The 21,221-nt window shown below is 29.7% G+C and overlaps 2 protein-coding genes across 13 annotated transcripts in view; one reads left to right on the forward strand and one right to left on the reverse strand.

Annotated features, from left to right (window-relative positions):
- Nucleotides 1-21,221, reverse strand: part of LOC105834851 (glycine, alanine and asparagine-rich protein) — a 64,239-nt gene that overhangs the window by 16,821 nt on the left and 26,197 nt on the right. The window contains exon 1 of one of the 12 annotated variants that reach the window (XM_036285906.1): nucleotides 19,743-20,686. The exons of the other annotated variants lie outside the window; for them this stretch is intronic. The gene's annotated coding sequence lies outside the window, so the exon portion shown is untranslated. Of the gene's footprint in view, nucleotides 1-19,742; nucleotides 20,687-21,221 lie in introns of those variants that run through there. 12 annotated transcript variants of the gene reach the window in all.
- LOC105840513 lies at nucleotides 1,106-14,057 on the forward strand. Its single transcript, XM_036285801.1, has 10 exons — nucleotides 1,106-2,294; nucleotides 2,826-2,987; nucleotides 3,666-3,863; nucleotides 4,037-4,408; nucleotides 4,608-4,874; nucleotides 6,130-6,243; nucleotides 8,672-8,803; nucleotides 11,376-11,612; nucleotides 13,349-13,491; nucleotides 13,835-14,057. The coding sequence occupies exons 1-10, from the start codon at nucleotides 2,280-2,282 to the stop codon at nucleotides 13,920-13,922; spliced, it is 1,728 nt and encodes a 575-aa protein (XP_036141694.1). The 5' UTR covers nucleotides 1,106-2,279; the 3' UTR covers nucleotides 13,923-14,057.

Consider the following 21,221-nt stretch of genomic DNA (forward strand, 5'->3'; position numbering starts at 1 on the left):
CTTTCAAAAAACATCAAATAAAATTTGATAGATTAAGAAATCATAGAATTATTATTATATGTAAAACGGTCATATGTAAAACGGGATATTTGAAGTTGCCGGAAAGAAGGGCTAAGAAAGATACATTACATGAATAAAAGTATCGAATATGGACACATTGCAATGTAGCAAAAAGAAAGGTAAGCTCGATTGACCGTGACAGATTAAACCACGCGTCAAAATTAAACTTTTCCGTATAATAACACTCTCGACAGTAAGGTCGTTTGTTCGCCGCTCGTAAATTAGTCTCAATTCGTATAGAAAGTGGTTCCTTTCATCTCCTTTCATTGTAATTACGATTATGACCATCGATTTCTATAGACAACGATATTTTTGCGACAGTTACAAAGTAACAGTCATTTTTGCACCGCTAATTTAATATAATTTTTTAAATATTATACTTTACTAATGCAAAATATGATTTTGACAAATATTAAATATTAGTTCCTGTTTCCGAATTAGTTTCTTTCCACTCGTCAGGAGCTCAATTTTTATAACTTTGAAGGTTTTGTTAGATCAAAAAATGCGTATATTTCAGTTTACTATTTAACAATAATAACCCCGGAAACTGTAAAACTATGATGTTATGATAATTTCGTGTTTCTATGCGACTATAAACCTGTGAAAACTTATACCGTTAGTTCGAGCTGTGTAAACTGAGGAGAGGTAAAAAGAAAAACAATGAGAGAGAGGGAGAGAGAAAGAGAGAGAGAAGGGAGGGAAGGGAAAAAGAGAGAAAGCCATGTCGTGACAAGATAAATGAATCTGGCACTAAACAATTGCTTTGTTAAACTTACTAAGAATACATTAACGATGACCTTGCATAAATTTACAAGAGCGATTCTCGTTATCGCGGCCGTAAAAACAAACAATCCTGACAATGTACAACGTAAGAGTGTACTTTTTTCAATTGTATTTTTTTTTACAAATTAAAATTAAAATTACATTAATCTTTTTTACGTAGTTGTTTCTGTTATATATTATTTCATACGTATAATATATGTTATGAATATATGATAAAAATCAAGAACAACAAAATTATGATTAAAGCTTTATTTCTTAATTAAAAATATTTGAATGTTTACGAAAAGCATATATTTAAACATTAAAATAATAAAACAAAATCTTCACAGAAATTTTGCTATTCTTGAATTTGTAATTCTAAACATTCGTGTAAAGTGTCGAAAGCATGTAAATATTTAACATTTATTATTAAAAAACGAAGCCTTTATCACAATTTTCTGTTATTCCTGATTATCGTTTTATTTTATTATCTCGGATTATTCCTTTAATTTTCTTCCACCTGTTACCAAAAGCACTCTATATAGATATCATAAAATTTATCTTTAAATTTATTAAATATCAAAGAATCACATTGTTTAAACAATTGTTTTGCTGCAGGATTTTAAAGTATGTGTAATATTGGTAGAAGATATTTTCAGCGTATTAATTTTCTTTCGCGCATTCCATATATAACCACTCTCCATTACGTAGTGACGAGTTGAGATGAAGAAGATTGCGACAACTTACATCTCACAGACGTAATTAGAACAAGGCTAAGGGATAGCGGTGAGCGATTGTACCAACGGTATGTAGGTAGCGGATACGCCGATTTCTAAATAGAACGTTCGAATCTCACGTGCTGCATGCTGAACATCAAGGACATTTTTCAAACTTTGCACTCAATTCGTTATTAAAAATGGATTAATAATGTATAAAATGTTCTTACATTTCAGTCAGTCTCTCTCGTTGGAATTTTTACTCTCAAGGTAAACTCGTATTATCGATAATCATTGATCGCGCGATCTCGCGATCATTATAAATAATTCAATGTTTTGTTTTGATAAAACTAAAGAGATAAACGTAAGAAAAAATAGAGTTCTTGGATGCCGAATATGCTTAATTAAATTTACGTAAACCTGAGAAAATGTTACGAACGTGGGAATCGAGCTGTAAGTGTAACACAATACAGTTGGAAACAGGTTTACGCAAACATATTATCTCACGTAATTTACATATCTCGTAAAATGTGCGGATATATTTATTCGTAATAGCGTGAGGAAAGCAGAATAAATTGTTAAACAGTTAGATTGTGAAGTTTCCGATAATGACAAATTGCAGCTTACATATTTCGATAATAATGTATAAGTGTAAGGTGAAGCCATTGCACACAAACATTACTGCTAGAGTTCACCCATTGCTCCAACCTGCATTCCAGTGTTGCATATCCGTATTATGCAATGCACAGAAGTCACGTATGTATTTTCACCGGTCGAATGAGGCGCTGCGTATAGATGCGCGCTAAAATATGTACGCGCGGTTATCTTGTAGAAGCTGTAAAATAATACAACCATGCACTTTTCTCTGTATGAAATTTCTTTTTTATAATGCATCAAGTTAGCTTGGTATGCAGAGAGTAGTGACGTAATGAAAGAAACATTAATTTAAGACAATTTTCGAAAAAATTTTGAAAACAAAAAGAAAAACAGAAAAGACTCGGACCTATTTATAATGAAAGATCCCCAACTCAAAAAATTTTTAAATTATAAAACTAACAATATATAAAGATCATCTTGATATGTAATAATAAATTTTTTTGCTCAAATTTGCACAGAAAGAATAAAATCAATCTCTATAATTGGTCTATTTTTAATTTTTGTTTAATTATTAATGAACAAAATAGAACTAAATTTTTAATAAGTTACAAATTAAATTACATGTTTAGAGAAAATTATATTTTTCATGAAACAATCACAAGATTACAAAACATTTTTTATGAATTACAGATCGGAGCAAGAATCCGTTGGAAGGATGCGCTCGACAATATAAACTGCGAACAGCAGATGAGACGCATAAACGAGATCACTATGAATATAAGCAGACAAGGGCATTGGTGTCGACTACTGTTGGCAACCGTAATTTTGTCGGGGCACATTAATGCGGAAAAGGTTAAGTAATTAAGAATCGTAAGCGAGCTTTTTTACATTGTCTCTTTTATCCAATATAATACAACAGATAAAAATATGTCAGATTAAATTAAAGTTATATTTTACATGATGCATGTCACAATAGTTCGTAAACGTATACCTCCAAGATATATTTAATTGTGAATTTCTCAAACAATGAAAGCAAATAGTCGCAATACGTCGTATATGTCGTATTAAATTCATACAGTCAACCTGTCACGAGGACGACAATTCGTTAGTCACAGGTTTGTCAAATCGATACTCGTTGAAGAATGATGACTCGAAGACGTAACTGCGGGTAATCGGTGAAAGTGTAGCGGAAAGATTATTAACGAAGCTGTGTCTAAAGCAGCCTCGAAGAACGAGCGCATGCCAGCGTGCCAAGGCAGCGTGTTGTACGCGCTCTAACGCGTACGATATTAAGTAATTGATGATAGTAGATTTGATTATGACAACTGACATTTTCGATTCGGACAGATAACTGACATTTTCCCATCATGCTATAACACAATATTATAGTCGATTACAAATAAATAATAAATTGAACAATAATAATTAAATTTATTTTTTGCAAATACAACTCGCGGTATATTGCCATCGTGTCGATATACGTAGATCGAGCAAAATACTGCGCTTAATCGCGAAAGATTGCTATTGCAGCAAAAGCGGCAGATTTTTCGAGAGCAAGTGCTACCAGCATTGGGTGGCAAGATTCCAGAGGAAGCTTTCAGAACAGATCGTTTGGCGCTGAATCGATTGAACAAGGAGGGTATTACCGTGCCGGACGGCGTCGTCCTGGATGCTCGGCACATCCACAAGCATCCTCATCCTGATCAAAGAATACCAGAAATAATAAAGGCACGTTTGCGCATATATCATATAATAAACGGAATAATATAAAGACGTATGTTTTCATATATCAGATACTTTGAAAGTACAATTATTCTTTTGATTATTTTATTAATGTTTTATTTAGCAATAAAAATTGCATACTTTATAGCTAATGATTCATTGATTCCCATCTAATCAAGGTCTATTTAACATCGGATGGTCGATACGTGTCGCCGGAAGGTCGACCTCACTATAATTACCCGAAAACCGTCGACACAACTTACATTATACGAAAGCCATTTATGCACACAAATCACAGAGCGCCAAACAATTTCGAGAGCGTTAAACTTCAAGGCTATCCAAAGCCACAGGTCTACTCAAATTATAGACAATTTGTTCCGATTGCACCGCCTGCCAAACCGGGTGTTTATAAACCTATTGTAACGCCTCTCGTACTTCCTAATAGAAATCTATTTGATTTATCAAGCTGGACAGAATACGAATGGGACACCATATATGAACCATACGATGATTACTTCGCTAACAATCTCGAATTCTTTGATTCGCATCAGGTAATATTTTAATATGTTCTGTTTTCTATTACATCATTTCTACAAATCTGGTTTTGTATAAAATTTCAGCATTTTTTGAAAAAATAAAATTTTAAAAATTGAAACAAATAAATATTTACACATGTTATTTTATAAAAAACACAATTTACAATATAATCTCTAAATTATAATTGTAGACTAAAGTGACATCGTTTGACAGATCATTACAGATTATGAAGGATTTCTCAATGAATTCCATAGACGATCCTTGAGACACGTTAGTGAGAAAAATAACGACAGAAATCAACAGCATCATCATCAAAAGTATCAGGAATCAAAATTATCATCAACGCCTTATCAGAAAGCTACATCAAATGTTGCCAATTCTCACGATTCTACTTATACAAGTCTCACGAAAATACCGGAAACTAGTTTTTCTTGCCGTGGAAGAAAGGGAATGTTCGCAGATGTTGAAACCAAGTGCCAAGTAAACAAAGTCATCTATATTCCTTTTTTTTTAGTATTAATTAGTTACTAAACTTTGTGTAGTAAGTAATAATAAAAAGGTAGTAAATAGAATTCTTTTAATATTATTCCTGTAAAAGTAAAATGTATACAAACTTATGGAAAGTTAAAACTGAAAATTATTAGCCTCAATCAAATAAAAAAATATAAATCAATAAAATTTCACAGACAAGACTTTAATTAAAATAAAATTATGATTTAGAGATTAAATAAGTGTAATTTTGCCTTATTAAAAAACATGTACAGAAAAAAAAACAGAAACAATGTTTTTGGATTGATTTCTTTATAATACTCTTGTCAAAATATCGATACATCTTGTTGTGATTAACGTATACACTTTATCTTTCTTGCAAATTTTATTAGAGCATCATGTTTCGCACGAATAAATCACTAGATCTTGTCTTACAAGCTAGCTTAATCTGCGAGGTCATGGAGCAATAGCATATTATTAATCGTATCGCGTCAGAATGTTATTTTCGACCTGCGACGAGTGATTTCAAAACTTTCCCGATAGGTGAAGTATACGATTCATCCAGATTTTTACACTCAATGTAGAGTGATCTAAATCAGCATCGTCTATTATGTTACAGTCTCTCGTTTAACGAAACGGCTGACAGAATTGCGGCATACGTTGCAAAATCTTGCGAGTCTTGTTTCGCGTTGTTGCATCGATTTTCTCGCACGATATTTAGAACAACTAAACGCTATCGTACGAATTGCGTCCTAGACAAAGAAAGATTCCGATCAAGCACGTGAACGGATACAACGGATTACAGTTTACTAATTGTTTAATAAGCTTCTCTCAATAAAGTTGTAATAGTTATAAGAATAAATATAATTAGTAGTTTTGTATATATACATAAAAAGTTATTATTCAATAAAATCATGAAAAAATAATGTTGTAAAACAGATAAATTCATTAACAAACAATTTATAATAAATTTTAGTCTGTAATAATAAAGTTATCACAACACAGATAATTGATAGATTTAAAAGATCTTTATTCGATTGCAATATAACAGCTGTATTTTTTTAAATTAATAATATATGTATGTAGGTGTATACATTAACATATTCATTTTATAAAATATATTATAATATATATTTTAATATATTTATAAATTGTTTGCAATTAAATAAATTAAAATTACTTTATATGCATGTTTGTGTATGTATATGTATCTTTTACGTTTAATAATACTTATTTTTCTGTGTAGGTATTTCACAATTGCTCAGATTGGTCAAAAACATCTTCACTGTGTCCGTCAGGAACAGCATTTAGCGAGGCAAACAACCGCTGCGAATGGTTTTATACCGTACAATGCAAAAAATAAATCCAAAATAACTATTGAATTACTCTATTAAGGAGGGAGAGGAAAAATTTTGATAAAATAACAAAAGAATACTTAAAAACAATTATTTCAAATTATTCAAAATTATTCTTTGTTCGCAATTGGCATTTAAACCAATAAATTTAGATTTACGAGAGAGAAAGAAGTAATTGTTATCCAAAATTGCAGATATTTTACACGACAAATTGATGTATAGAATGTATTTTGAAATACGTTTATCATTTTTTATATATAAATTTGTTACTCTTATATAAAATTGAGTTTTACTCAATAGTAATATAATTAAATTGTCTACCTCTTTTCTTAGATAAAAAATAAGAAAGTGTCTCGCTGCAATTAGATGTAAATTATTATCTATATATCATTAATGTACTAAAATATTTAAATATTACGTATAAACACAAACGATTTTTTAATTTCTAGATTTTTAATATCTAATACGTTTTTAATATTAACAAATTAAAGTGTAAGCACATATGTATGTGTCATCTAGTTATGCCAGAAATATGTTTTTATATATGTTTCTAATTTTATAATTGTGTTCATTTTTAATGGTTTCTAAATTAGCTTTGCTGTTCTAAAACTTTTGTTAAAGTTAGGATTAAGTTGAAATTGTTTCGAAAGTCTATAGAAATTACAATTTTTTGGGACATGTAAATATTCTTAAAATGAAAAAATTATACACATTAATAATTTTATATATTTATATAAAAAATATTTAAAAATCAATTAATTATATCTGACTTGTCATTCGTGTTTATATCTTTATACAGAGGGCGATAATCTTCAGTAACTTATATATAGTAGTGCAAGATAGTCGATAAAGTAGATTTCTATGGATAATAAAAGAGAAAGAAATGCAAGTGATAAAGAATTGTTGCCATTGCATATAGATGTATTTTTTTTACTTTATCTTACGTTCACAATTACGACAGACATAATGCTTACGTTTTGTTCTCTACCATCAAAATCTAAAAGATAAACTTCAAAAATAATTATGAACAAATAATATACAATAATGTACAAAGATAATGATTACTAAAAAAATATAAGATAAAGCAAGCTTTATTATATAACGCAAATGTAAAACAGGATAAATATGTTAGATTGAAAGAGTTTTATATATATTAGACAGCATTAACTTCACTTTTGATAACTGTCGTAATTTGATATTCGTTGTAATTAAGAATATAAAAAACACTGTTCGACAAATTTAAACTTTTTTTTTAGATCATAAACGTCTAATTCATACGTCATATTTTCTAACTATTTAGCTCAAAAATAACTTTTAATCCATTTTTTTTATGTGATGTACAATAATAAAGTATTTTTACTTACGGATACATTTTTAACGATAAAAAATGTATAAGAATCCTGATCCAGTTTGTGGTGTAAGATCAGTATCGAACAGTGTTATTAGAGTTGCATTAAGAATTATTAAAATTGCAACAAACCGGAAAGTTACAATTTGTAAGAAAAAAGAATCATAGAAACGAACAAACACGCGGACATTTTGCGAACAAAATTTAATAATGTGCAAAGAATAAAATAAAAATAAAACGTCTTTAACTTTTCCATTTTCTTCATTATTCTTTGCTAATACTTTGTATTATTTCTGTTAAAAATTACAATCGTAGAAGTAATGATACCTGACATATTAATTGGTAGACATTGTATTTTGGTAACTAAATTAGAACATAACATCACGCGCGTTTTATCATTTAACCTTAATTATTAAACATATAATTCAACACATAAATCCTGCTTGAAAAAAATTGTATATGTTTTTACATAAAAATAAGCTAAATTTATAAATAATTGCGCATAAAAACTTTGAACTAAATATAATTTTTCCAGGATTCAATTTTTAATAAATGAGTTTTCTTCTAACATCACTAGTCTTAGACTACATTTAATTTACGCTCTAATTTTTAAGCACAGATTACAGACGTAATAATAATTAAAATATCATTTATTTTAATTATAAATTTTACAATTTATTTGATAAAAATATCACAACTTTGATTTACAGAAAACTATTCAAAGATAAAATACTTAATTTTGTAATGGAAACATTAAGATTTTATTTTCTATATTTAATAATAAATGAGATATATTTTTTTTCTTTTTATGCTCTGGTTTTGTATCGGTAACATCTTGTTCCAAAAGAAAGAATTATAAAATTTCTTTAAATTATTTTATACGTTGTATCAAGTTACATGAATCTCGACACAATTCCGACGATGTCGACAGCCTATTTGTCCAAATTTTTGTTTCATAAATGTGCAATTAAGAAACAACATCTCTATCTCTTGTGGGGGTGATAATGGAAGGGGTTCAATCTCCCGCATTACGCGTGGTTTAGACTTTCTCTTTCTTCATGTGACATAATGTCTCGTATACCTAGCACGGCCTCACAGCGGAAACTGGTCCAGTTTCGTTCATATTCAAACTCAGTGCGGTCATGTCGGGAAATCGTACTATCCTTGGTATACTTCTATTCGCCGCTATGGCAGCGCCCTATTCGGCCGTATTGCAGGTAAATTTCGATTTTATTTAGCAGAAATATTTCTACGTTGTAAAAAGTGTTTATTATTAATATCTACAGCATACCTAATACTTATAAATTATTTTTGATAGACAATGGCTACCTTTAAAATATAATTTATCTTTTGCTTAGATTATCCATGTTTCTGGCATTTTTAAATAGTTATAATGTAAAAAGAATTATAACTAAAAATTATATCAAATAGTCCATAAGAATTGTCTAATAAGTGATTTTTTCTTAGATTCCTCTTTAAGAAATTGAATTATCCCTGTCATTCATGTACGAAAATAAATTATCAAATAGTGGATCAATATTTTTTTTAAATACCGTGATTCAGTTAAATTTTAACAAATATAATTAAAATCTTGTTACAACAATGACATATATGTATTATATTATACATTGTATTATACCACAATTACTTTATATATATATACGTACGCATGCAAGCAAAGTCAAGGACGTTCCTTTACATCATCTTTCTATGCTGCCATTACATTTCAAAGTAAATCAATTTGATGCGACTTTAATTTTTAAATAAAAGATTCAAATATCAGTATATCCTGCTAAAAAAATCCGATAGAATCAGATAACAAAAAGTTCTATCTAATTGAATCGTGTTTTTGGTTCGTAAATATTAGATCGGTCATCTGAAATATACGATAGGCTTTTTATATTTCTGTATCGTATTTTTCGTATAGATTACTTATCGTTTTAAATAAATTTCTATCTAGTCATGTTTTACATAAATTAATCGTATTTTATCGTGTTTTTGGTTCGTAAATATTAAATCGGTCATCTGAAATATACGATAGGCTTTCTATATTTCTGTATCGTATAAATTACCTATCGTTTTTAATCAATTTCTATCTAGTCATGTTTTACATAAATTAATCGTATTCTGTCGTGTTTTTGGTTCGTAAATATTTGGTCGTAAATATTATCTGAAATATACGATAGGCTTTCTACATTTCTGTATCATATTTTTCGTATAGATTACCTATCGTTTTTAAGCAATTTCTATCTAGTCATGTTTTATTTAAATTAATCGTTGTAGGAGAAATTAATAAATATGGTTTACTAGCTGTAAATAATTCCTAAAATATTATGGAAATGTTTTTATTATATGACACAGAATTGAAATAAAAAAAAGAAAGTATTGCTAACAAGTAAAATAGAAATAAATTAAAAGAAATCAAAATTAATGTTAATATTTAATGTAAATCTATGCATGGGCCAAAGCAGAAATCGAGGCTTCTAGAAGGGATCACGTATCTCCGGGGAAAGGAAAGGGGGGCTGCTCAAGGAAATGGCGGCGTTCCTTGCTCCGAGGTTTTCAAATGACGATTCGGCTCGCTACAATGTCTTGAATTTTGTACGTCTTTGTCGTTGTTTAAGAGGGTGATGGTCCAAAAAATGTAAAAGGAAGAGAGTCGAACGAGGACTTTATAACCATGTAAAAGAAAGAGAGTCGCACAAGGACTCTATCACCTTGCGGCAGAAAGAAATAGAGAGAGGTAGCGTGAGCGTGATAGCACGCGCTTACCGTTGTTTAGAGTGAGAGAGCAAAAGCGTGTGCGCTTTTATCTTATCTGGTTATCTTACTAAATAAAAAAATTACGACTTAAAGTCTGTATAAATTATTCAGATAATTCTACATTCAGATAAAGTTTTAATCGTTTGATTCAGACACGATAAAGAATGATAGAATGTTATGTTCGGCGAAATAATTTTTCCCTCTTTGAAATATCTCCAATTATATAGACAATGATAGAAAACTATTATAGTATATAACATATTTTTAATAAAAACGTATAGGGACAATTTCAGATTAATTTATATAAACTTTACATCATAATTTTTATATTCAGTACGATAAGTAGATAAGATCATATAGAAAAGTAGTCGTATTCAGACAAAGTTTTAATCGTTTAATTCAGATACAATAAGAAACCATAGAATTTTATAACTTTTTTATCTGGCAGGAAATCTAGTGTCCGATAGAAACGATAGATTCAGATAAAATCATATTAAATTTTTATCAACTTTCTATATGTTTCTATCAGTTTCTATCGTACTTTTTGAGCAGGGTATATTCAATATCAATGTAGCATCCATGCATACGCCACATTATACTAAAATACATACATTGATAATTGATTCCATTTTTTTATTAAAGTCGCATCAAATTTATTGGTTTCGTAATGTAACCGCAATCGTAAAAGAATGGTATAAAAAATGTCCTTGACTTTGAATAAATCAAGGCAACATTTTGCGAAGGTTCGTTACACTCTGCTGGGCTTCAAACTTTTTCTAAACTGTGAAAGTGAGTTATAACCCGGTATAATTGGAAGAGATTACTTCTTACATTATTATACAAACGCTTGACCATTTGTTACTTCGTCTAAAGAATTCATATTTTATAAACATTGATTACGTATGTCTCTCTCTATGTATATAACTATTTCTATATAATAATTTATTAATAAGTTAATTTGTAATAACGCTTCTGTTTTTATTTTTTTAGTATTAATATTATTAATATATAATTGCTAATTTTTAGGAACGAATAGTAGTGAGCGATTATTATGACGATTATCAAAATTTCCAACCGGTAGTGGGATTTAAGCGACCTATTGTCGTAAAAGAAGAACCGAAGAAAGGTCAAGATTTCAGCAAGATTCCCGGAATCCCCGGAATAGATTATCCTATCTATCACACAGTCCCGCCTACTAGTTTTTCCTGCGCACATGTTCCAGTCGTACCGGGAATGTACGCAAACGTGGAAACCGGTTGTCAGGTACTCATGCATATCTATGTATTTTAATATTTTACACTGACTGTTACTAAGCTGTATCATTATTTATCGTTTTTTATTAAAGTAATAAAAATGAATTATCTTGATATTTTTGGAAAGTTGAAAGTTTCTGAAAGTTGAAAGTTTTTGGAATTAATTGAATAGACAATAATAACAATAAAAAAGAATATAACCACACGTGACAATTTAAATTAAAGTTGATTAAGCTCAAATATGCCGATGTTAAGCAAACATGATTTATAGCTTTGGAAAATATGGCAGCATTATTTAAAATTAATGTGAAAGTGTAAATTAAACAATATTTGATCGATAAAAGAAACAATATAAATCTTAATAATGTCTTAAAGATTCATCAATGAGCAGATCTAATGCACGGAATATATTTTGCTAAAGATTTAAAAATTTAGCTCTATGTGTGTATGTATATTCAGATTTGTATCTAGCTAAATTTTAGATACTTCAACGTACATAAAACTGTTCTTTCCATAACAATATGCATATATTTGTAAACTAATGTTCTTCATTACGCGCCTTTCCGTGTCGTGTTCTGCTGTGCAAAACCGATGGAAACTATTCGGAGAGCAAGGTAAAATCATTCCAATGATTTCGACCGCGAGCGGCTCACGCTGCGCACGGTCGAAGTAGAGCGGATTTATTATGTAAGAGAATGGACTGGCATTATTAAAACCTCAAGGCAATGCGGGAGTAAGAACCGATCTCGCCTCAGTGAAAGACAAACTCCGTAGGAGAACAGTCTTGGCAAATTGTTATCGTAATTGAGCTCGATTCAGCCTCTCTCAGTCTATATCGAGATATGCTGAATGCAACTTTGTCTTCTTGCTTTTCTGACAACCTTCATAATTTTGAAAAATAACATCTCTTCTCACAAATTATCTCTAATACTCGCATTTAAAATCATATAGAAAGAACAATTTTGTAAGCTAAAGTCTAAAAATTTATTTAAAGCGAAAGAGAGAGAGAGAGAGAGATTAAAAAATAATCTTATTAGACCATTAAAATAATTACGTGTAAAAAACGTTCAAACATAATGAGCAATGTTATAAAAAGTTTTCATATTCTAACAATCAGTTGGAGTGTCCTACCTAATTATTTTGATGGTCCATCAAAATTATTTTTAAATCTATATCCACACAACTAAATTTTAAAATAATTTAGCAATATCATTTACAATACAAATTAGCAATATAATACAATATAATTACTATAATTTTTTTTCCATGCATCTGAAGTTTATGATAATGATGTCATGAAAATACAAAACTGATTCTTTCGCAAAAAATAAAACGCACTCTGATATAAATGACGTTACGTGACTCAAATGCTCCGTCATGCATCGCAACTTGATTTCCAGAACGCGCGCTAAACTTTCCTTTTCAAGAATGTCATTCGCTTCCTTTGTATTTCCTTAAACCTGACTTCTTTCCTACCGTTTCACGTCGCTCCTATTATTTTCAGTAAACTTGCACAACATGTTTCGCATTAATTCCTTAATTATGACGTTTATGCAACAGAAAAGCATCATATTAGCCTTATTCGACTAGTTTGAGTGACTTTCTTTATTCCATATTATTAATGTACAAATTCCATTGTTATCTAATTTTTATAATAGATTCGGCACGTAACTATTATTTAAATTTTAATACAATTTTTTATGTATGCGTGTACACCTAATACTCAATAATATTATTAATTTACAGGCATATCACATTTGCCATGACGGACGAGAAGGGCATCAGGGTGCTTCCTTTTTATGCACCAATGGAACACTTTTTAATCAAAACGAATTTGCGTGTGACTGGTGGTATAATGTTAATTGTGCCGATGCACCAGCCCTTTATAGGTAAAGTTTTTTGGGAATAATTTCAATAATGCAAAAACATTTTATAATAATTTAATAATCTGTCTCATTAAATGTAATTTAATATAAAGTGTTTGAAAAAAAATTACAAGTCTAAAATTGTTCTTTGAAATGTTATAATTGGTTTTAAAAATTTCAGAAACTATAGAACATTGTGGTCATTTTAAAGGGCAAAGTCTATTTAAATTAATTAAAAAAAAAAACTTTTGCATTAGAAAGCGAATTAGAAAATTGAAGAATATCTAGACTTGTGCGTTTTTTGTCAAAGATTATATAAAAAACATTTTTTCTACTTGGTATTATTCTACTAGTGTTATGTTCGCAGGGTAAATGAAGACCCATTAAAAAATCCATACGTACCAAAGGAGACAAAGGATGCGATTCGGAAAAGGTTACAAATTGTCGTATTTTAAATATAATTAGCTGCGTAACTGATTAACTCGATACTACAATGTTTCCATACGCATATTTCTTATATGCCTTATTTATAACATTCGTGTGTCTCTCGTCAAGGTTAGTAATAAAACAATAAAATTAATATATAAATATTAATATTTTTTCATTTATGATTAATTTCCCAAATTCAATCCTCACTTTTCCATCGATTAACTCGTAAATTTACATTCCTGTTAATAGAGACAGCAGTCAATTGCATTCATCAAAAAAACATAAATGCGAGTATTGAAACAGTGAAAGGCATAAAGAGAGAGTATGAAGTATCTTAAGGGAAGTACATCGTGAGTGAAATTGACACTTAGAATTAATATCTTCTCTTCCGTACACACAAAACACCCTCTTTCTGGTTTTGTATCTTTTAATATATACCTTGCATGATAATCCAGTAAAAAAAGTAAATATATGATCCGATAGGACCTAGCAAACGAGAATTATTTAAAAAATACAAATAAAATTAAAAAGTTGGAGCTAATATTATACATTTCAACGAGTGTAAAAATGTTAATATAATAATTTTGCCAGGGAAATTAAGTGCGAAATTATAAGACATCTTTACCGGTATATCTGGTAATCAAAGTTGCTACAGTAATCGTTTATTGCATTCACTTAGATATGATGTCAGTATTTAATGATTTAATTATATTGCATCTCGTGAAATCTTGGCAAAGATTTTCTGGCTTCCGCATACATTTGTATGTCTTCCAGCCAGTAATGGTCATGTCTTGATGCGCATTCGATTGCCATTAATTATCTGGTGAGAAGGATGAAAGTCGTAGATAGTTATCTAAAGCGATCATTGCTTTCAGAGAGAGTATTGTTGGTGAGTCCGGTACGTGAGTGTTTCTCTTTTTCCTCGTAATAAATTAAATTACTATCGAAATACACAAAGTCTATGATTGAAATAATAATCGCTAAAGAAAACATTTTGCAACTTATTTAATAGCGAATTTAATTGAATTGCACTGATGCATATTAAAACCGTTGTACATTGAGTTATTGTAACAAAAGAATTTGAAACATAACTTTAATAACAAGAGAAAATTTAATACAAAACATTACAAAAAGATACAAAACAATACAAAAAAACAGAGTAATACATTATTGTTACCGTTACTTAGAATTTGTTACTGTTTTATAAAATTTAGATGACCTTTTTTTAAAAATAGCAAAATTTACACAAAATCTATAGTAATTTTGGTTAATCGCAAAATGATCCATATGCATGTATTGTATATTTATACAGTAATAATAAAATTCGTTACCGTAATTTTGTGTTGAATGCACACATGAACACACACACGTGTATAATGTATAAAAATCGATCAAAAGTTTGGAAGCGATCAAAACTTTTGCAATTTTTTCGTATCGGAAAAAATGTAACATCTCGGTAAAAAAAAATCTCGTAAAAAGATTTTTAAAAATGCATTTTAGAAAAAACTTTAAATATGTCTTTCACTTTTATCTCTTCACTTCTCTACAATATTTTATTATTATTATTATTATTATTATTATTATTATTATTATTAAATAACAAAAAATTAAAAATTAATTTTTTAACTTTTTTTAACTTCAAAATGCTGTAATTTATTAAAATTATTGAATAAAAATTAACAAAGAGTTATTTTAAAACAAGCATTTTAAGCTCAAAAGTGGTTTTTAAAAAATATTGGTGTAACAATTTTTTGTAATCAAAAAAGAAAAGATATGTTATAATGTGCTTAATCCGCATAAGTTTTTTTTAAAAAATTTTTTAAACTTTAACCTTGTTTAAATGCAGGAAAATTTCAAACACTTTTAAACTTTTAGCCGATGGTATGTGTACGTAAATTTTTACTAAACTACGATATTACATAAGTGCAAATGTTATTTAATTAAATAAATATCACCAATTAACCAGAAATATATTAATATAATAAAAGTGCTAAAAAAGAGAAACTTGACTGCAAACTCTTGCGAAAATCAGAGACAGGGTATTACGTAGGCGTTGACTAGGAAGTAAAGTCAAGGACGTTACTTGGCTCACTTTCGTTATCGAAAGGCTGTGAATGTTTTTTGCATTAGGACGGATATAAGTCCGCGAAGCGGATAAGAGCCGCCCTTTCTCTAGGACGTTCGAGGCTAGTAATAAAATAGGTAACGATAGACGGATATAGATAGGTTAAACACACGCAATAGAGACAGTTCTCGCACGGATATGCAGTGTTCTCTCCAGTTTTACTCGACATCCTGAATACTGGATTGACAAATGATATTATATTGTATATAAAAAAGTTCTAACCGCAAAGTTAATTTTAATACAATGAGCTTATTTTTATTAAATTAACATAATATCTTATTAATATTTGTCATACGTTATAGAATATTAACGGTATAATATTTATATAACATATAATTTATTAATAACTAGCTATGCCCTGCCACGCGTTGCTGTGGCTCTCTATTCTTATGCTAGGTTTTTTTCAAATTTTCTTTGCTTTCGTTGTTTAACTTTCAAGAGCCTTGCTTTACTGTTGCTCTTTTTATTTTATTTTTGAATAAGCATTTATCTTTAATAAATCTAATATTCATTTATTCCCGTACTTCTAACTTACTTTATTTATTTATTGCCTTTGGCACTGTATTCAATTAATTTGTTTCTATTTATTGTTTTGTATTTTTATTGTAATATTTTTATTGTAATAGTGTAATCTAAATCTTATTTTATTAAATAGAAAATTTGAAATAATTTTCAATTTAAAAAACCAAATTTTTTTTTAAATACCCATTTTTTAAAATTAAGCATTTTGAATTAAAGTGTATGTAATTAATTTATTATTGATTAATTTTATGAATCAATATTTTGTTATTTTTTTCTAAAAGCTGCCATGGATTTAGAAATCCATTCAGAAGACTGTTTTAAATAAGTTCCTTTTTTTCAATAAAATAACAGCCACCTTCATTTTTCTTATTACCTTAATTTAAACACAATAAAAACATTCTTCGCCTCTCCCCATCTCTACCCGTCTCTCCCGGTCTCTCCCGGTCTCTCCCCGTCTTTCCCGGTCTCTCCCGGTCTCTCCCCGTTTCTCTCCGTCTCTCCCAGTATCTCCCGGTCTCTTCCGGTCTCTCCCCGTCACTTCCGATCTCTCCCGGTCTCTCCCCGTCTCTCCCGGTTTCTCCCCGTCTCTACTCGTCTCTATCCGTCTCTCCCCGTCTCTCCCGATCTCTCCCGTCTCTCCCCGTCTCACCCCGTCTCTCCCGGTCTCTCCCGGTCTCTCCCCGTCTCTCCCGGTCTCTTTCGGTCTCTCCCGGTCTCTCCTCGTCTCTCCCGGTCTTTCCCGGTCTCTCCCCGTCTCTCCCGGTCTCTCCCCGTCTCTACTCGTCTCTACCCATCTCTCCCGGTCTCTCCCCGTCTCTCCCGGTCAATATAATTATTTCGAAATTATTTAATTTAAAATGATTTAATTTAAAATAATTAATATCATATCTATAATTATTTCGAAATTAGTGTTCAATTTTACCTTTTTTAATATCCTATATTTGTCCTTTAATATAAACATTTTTCTCAAATTCTTTATTATTTAAATTTACCATTCAAGCATTTATCTATCTTTAATAAATCTAATATTCATTTATTCACATACTTCTAACTTACTTCATTTATTTATTGCCTTTGGCACTATATTCAATTAATTTGTTTCCCGGTATATCCAAAATCAAACTCCATAAGAACACTCCTATTTTCGAATGCAACATTGTGTCAAAATTTCAAATCTTGCCATTGATTCTAAATTGTCATATACACGCTAAAAGAAACATTCTCAAATTAAAGGCTTGCATTTATGAAACGATCAGTAATAAATCTAATATTCATTTATTCGCGTACTTCTAACTAAATTCAATACAACGTCATTGTGTCAAAATTACAAAAAAATATCATTTAAAAAATATTGTTTAAAATTAAATTATGGCCATCATTTTTTAAACACACGGTATTTCCAAAATCAGACCCCATAAGAACACTCCCGGTTACGAATGCAACATTGTGTCTTTGCAAAATTTCAAAGCAATCGGTGAAAAACTTACGGAAATCTTAAATGAGGAATAAACATTTACATTTTTATTTATATAGATTAATTAAATATACATTTTTAAATATTATAAACATAATCCAAAAATCAAACAAACTTAAAACTTGATAAAATAATATACAAGAAATTTAACAAACATAATAAAACATAATATAATAAAAAATATAATAAAAACTGTACTTTAATGTATCAATATTATTAATTTTACCAATATTTCTCCACAAAGATTAGTTTTACGTAATTCATGCAAAGGTGCAGCCGCATCATATTGTGACACACATAATTACACATTGAAAATTACGTTTAATTATTACGTGCATTACCACTTCACTTGACGTAAAGACTGCTTTTATAGTCCGTTTGGCAATGGTTACATTATTGGAAAAATTAGCTTCAATAATAATCCGTTAGAAGTGCAGTTATAATCGTTACACCCGATTATATGATGCGATATAAAGTAGAAAATAGGATATGATGTAAAATCACAGAAATATTTGTACGTCTTTTCCATTATATTTTTAATCAAAGTATTTTTAATCAAAGTACATATCTGTTTTAAAATTGTTCATGTTATGTTGATAAAAACTTATATTACCAAGAAACTATCTCAATAATATTATATTAAAAAACGCGTATATTCCAATTATAATTCATATATGATACAACCACAAGATAAAATTACAAAAGATAAACTAGCTTTGTATGTATATTAATATTTTTATATACTTCTCTAAGTAACATTAACGAAAATATAAATGTAACAAATTGATGCGCATAGTTTACATTCTCTAGAACTGAGACAAAAACGAAGGAAAGAATTTGACGGAATGATCATTTTTCTTGCGTTTATTCGATTATCAAGCAACCAGAGGTGGCAAAATAATTTTGAAAATTGTAAAACAATTAAAACTGATAGAAATAATGTGACTTACTTAGAAACCCTAGTCTTGCCACAATTTACACTGTGTAATATTTTAAAACTAAAATGTTTTCTACGTTGGCGTTTTCTCACAACTATACAGACAAAGAGTTTTTGCGTATTTTGCTCATCAAAATGGAAAGTAAAATTTACTTATCAATATAATCACACGTAATCAAAATTAAATAATTAAATAAATTAAACAAAACTATATAAAAAAAGTTTTGTATATTTTAAATTTTGTAATCTTTTTTAGTTAAATATGTATATAAGATGATTCTAAATTGCTACCTAGTTTATCGGTTTGTATGCATTTTCTAATTAAAGTATTACAATTTAAATTTTTTAATCACTATATTTTTATTTATCACGTTTGCACTATATTCTATCACGTCATACCTTAGAGTTTTGTAATATAACACGTTTTTACAGAATATAGAAATATCCAAATTTGGCATTACCGAGTTTGCGTATAACTTGAGTGAATAATTTATTCGTAGATCCATATGAGACAGGCCGTAGGTTTATATCTTTAAATAATCTATAGCTACGCAAGAGTGAGTTCTTGGACATTCCGTATAGATAGATACACACCTCGTTTCATGACAAGCTGTAATAAATCCATGGTGACATGTAAGCTAATAATGAAGCAGGCCGCACACATACACGGCAAATGTGAAGCACGTCTCGCGTGCGATCAACTCTCATTTCTGTCACTCACATCGCAAATCATAGCTGATGATTAAGTAGATACAATTATCAAGCAGTACATTAGTGCGAAGACCTACCAATCCTTTCCTGCATTTTTTACCGCTATGGGACGAGACAGCTTCCAGAATGCAATTAGAAAGTGGCTCATAAAGCGTGTTCGGGTAATTTATGTAGAAATAAACACGCGCACCATGGCCTCCACTGTGGCTGTATACGTTCATGATTTGATTCAGCCGAATTTTCGTTTTCAATCGAGATAAATCATCGATCGTACGCGTTCTCACGCGCGCGCGCACGCACAATCCATCTATATCGCAAAGATTTATATGCCACGCAAACAATACGACAGATTTCATCGTACGATTTCCGGATATACCGTATGGTATTGCACAAAACGCAACCGTCTGATACACACGAAGCGATTATTCGCCAAGTGTCACGCTTGAATAACGAGATGACGTGGATAAGTACAAACCGCGCATGTTTGTGCAATGACGTCAATGTATAACTCTCTAATTTAAGATTTACCTGCTTTTAAATTTGCGCGCGTATTAATTTTGAAAAAAATATATGTAAAAAGTTATTTAAAAAGTAATAAAAAAGTAATTAAAAAAATTTTTTTAAGTAATAAAAAAGATTAACAGCGTGTATACCAAATAAAGTAAAATATCTACTAGAAAACCTTTGAGAAATTATAGGAAAAATCAAACACAGTTTAAACTGTTTTTTTACTTCTTAAGGGAGGCTAAGATCCGATTTATCGCGCCATATTGATTGATTGATTGATTGATTGATTGATTGATTGACTGATTAATTAATATCGAGCAAAGTAAGAAGCGAATGATTCATCGCTATTAATAATACGGATTGGTTACATGGACAATAGATTGATTGTTGATATTTCAGTTTTCACTTCAAAAATGTTATGTTTAATCGAAAGTCCACCACCTTAAAGAAAGTTTCCCAAAGCAAGAAATTTAAATATGAGAAAATACATAGCACATAAAAAACACACAAAGGCAAATTGATATCTATAGTATTTCACACACCAATGATTAACTTTGATCTTAGAATTGAAAAAAAGATAAAAAGCAAATTAAACTGAACTCAAACAATAAACACCAGTAACATAACATCAATGATATAATTTTACACTTAACAATGTAAATGTTATATAAGACAGGTTATATGTAACAGTTACATTGTTGCAACAGTTACAGTGTGAAATAATATTGATGTTATAATTAATGAGTGTTTATTGAAAAGTAAAACACCAATTAAAGTACTGATCTATATTGATAGAAGTGGAAATGTCATGTTACTATTAATATATACGCACAGCAACTTTCCTTGTAAAATGACGGACGTTCAATTGAGGACGCCTTAGCAACGCTAATCAGCAATCCATGTATATTTATATGAGACAAGGATAACAGTAACTGCTATACATTGGTTACAAGAAAATTCTATCGTGCAATCCGTTGTATTTAAAATGTGTATTATTCATTTCGTGAATATCTCACTGCAGTTTATTTTTCTCGATTTTCTCAACAAAT

The sequence above is a fragment of the Monomorium pharaonis genome, chromosome 4 (assembly GCF_013373865.1).
Source record: "Monomorium pharaonis isolate MP-MQ-018 chromosome 4, ASM1337386v2, whole genome shotgun sequence".
In the NCBI taxonomy this organism is placed as follows: domain Eukaryota; kingdom Metazoa; phylum Arthropoda; class Insecta; order Hymenoptera; family Formicidae; genus Monomorium; species Monomorium pharaonis.

What these genes read in the sequence shown, in the direction of transcription:
- LOC105840513 (XM_036285801.1), top strand. An exon ending in ATACCGTACAATGCAAAAAA is followed by an intron (nt 6,244 to 8,671) that starts TAAATCCAAAAT and finishes TCGTATACCTAG; the next exon opens with CACGGCCTCACAGCGGAAAC. An exon ending in CCTATTCGGCCGTATTGCAG is followed by an intron (nt 8,804 to 11,375) that starts GTAAATTTCGAT and finishes GCTAATTTTTAG; the next exon opens with GAACGAATAGTAGTGAGCGA.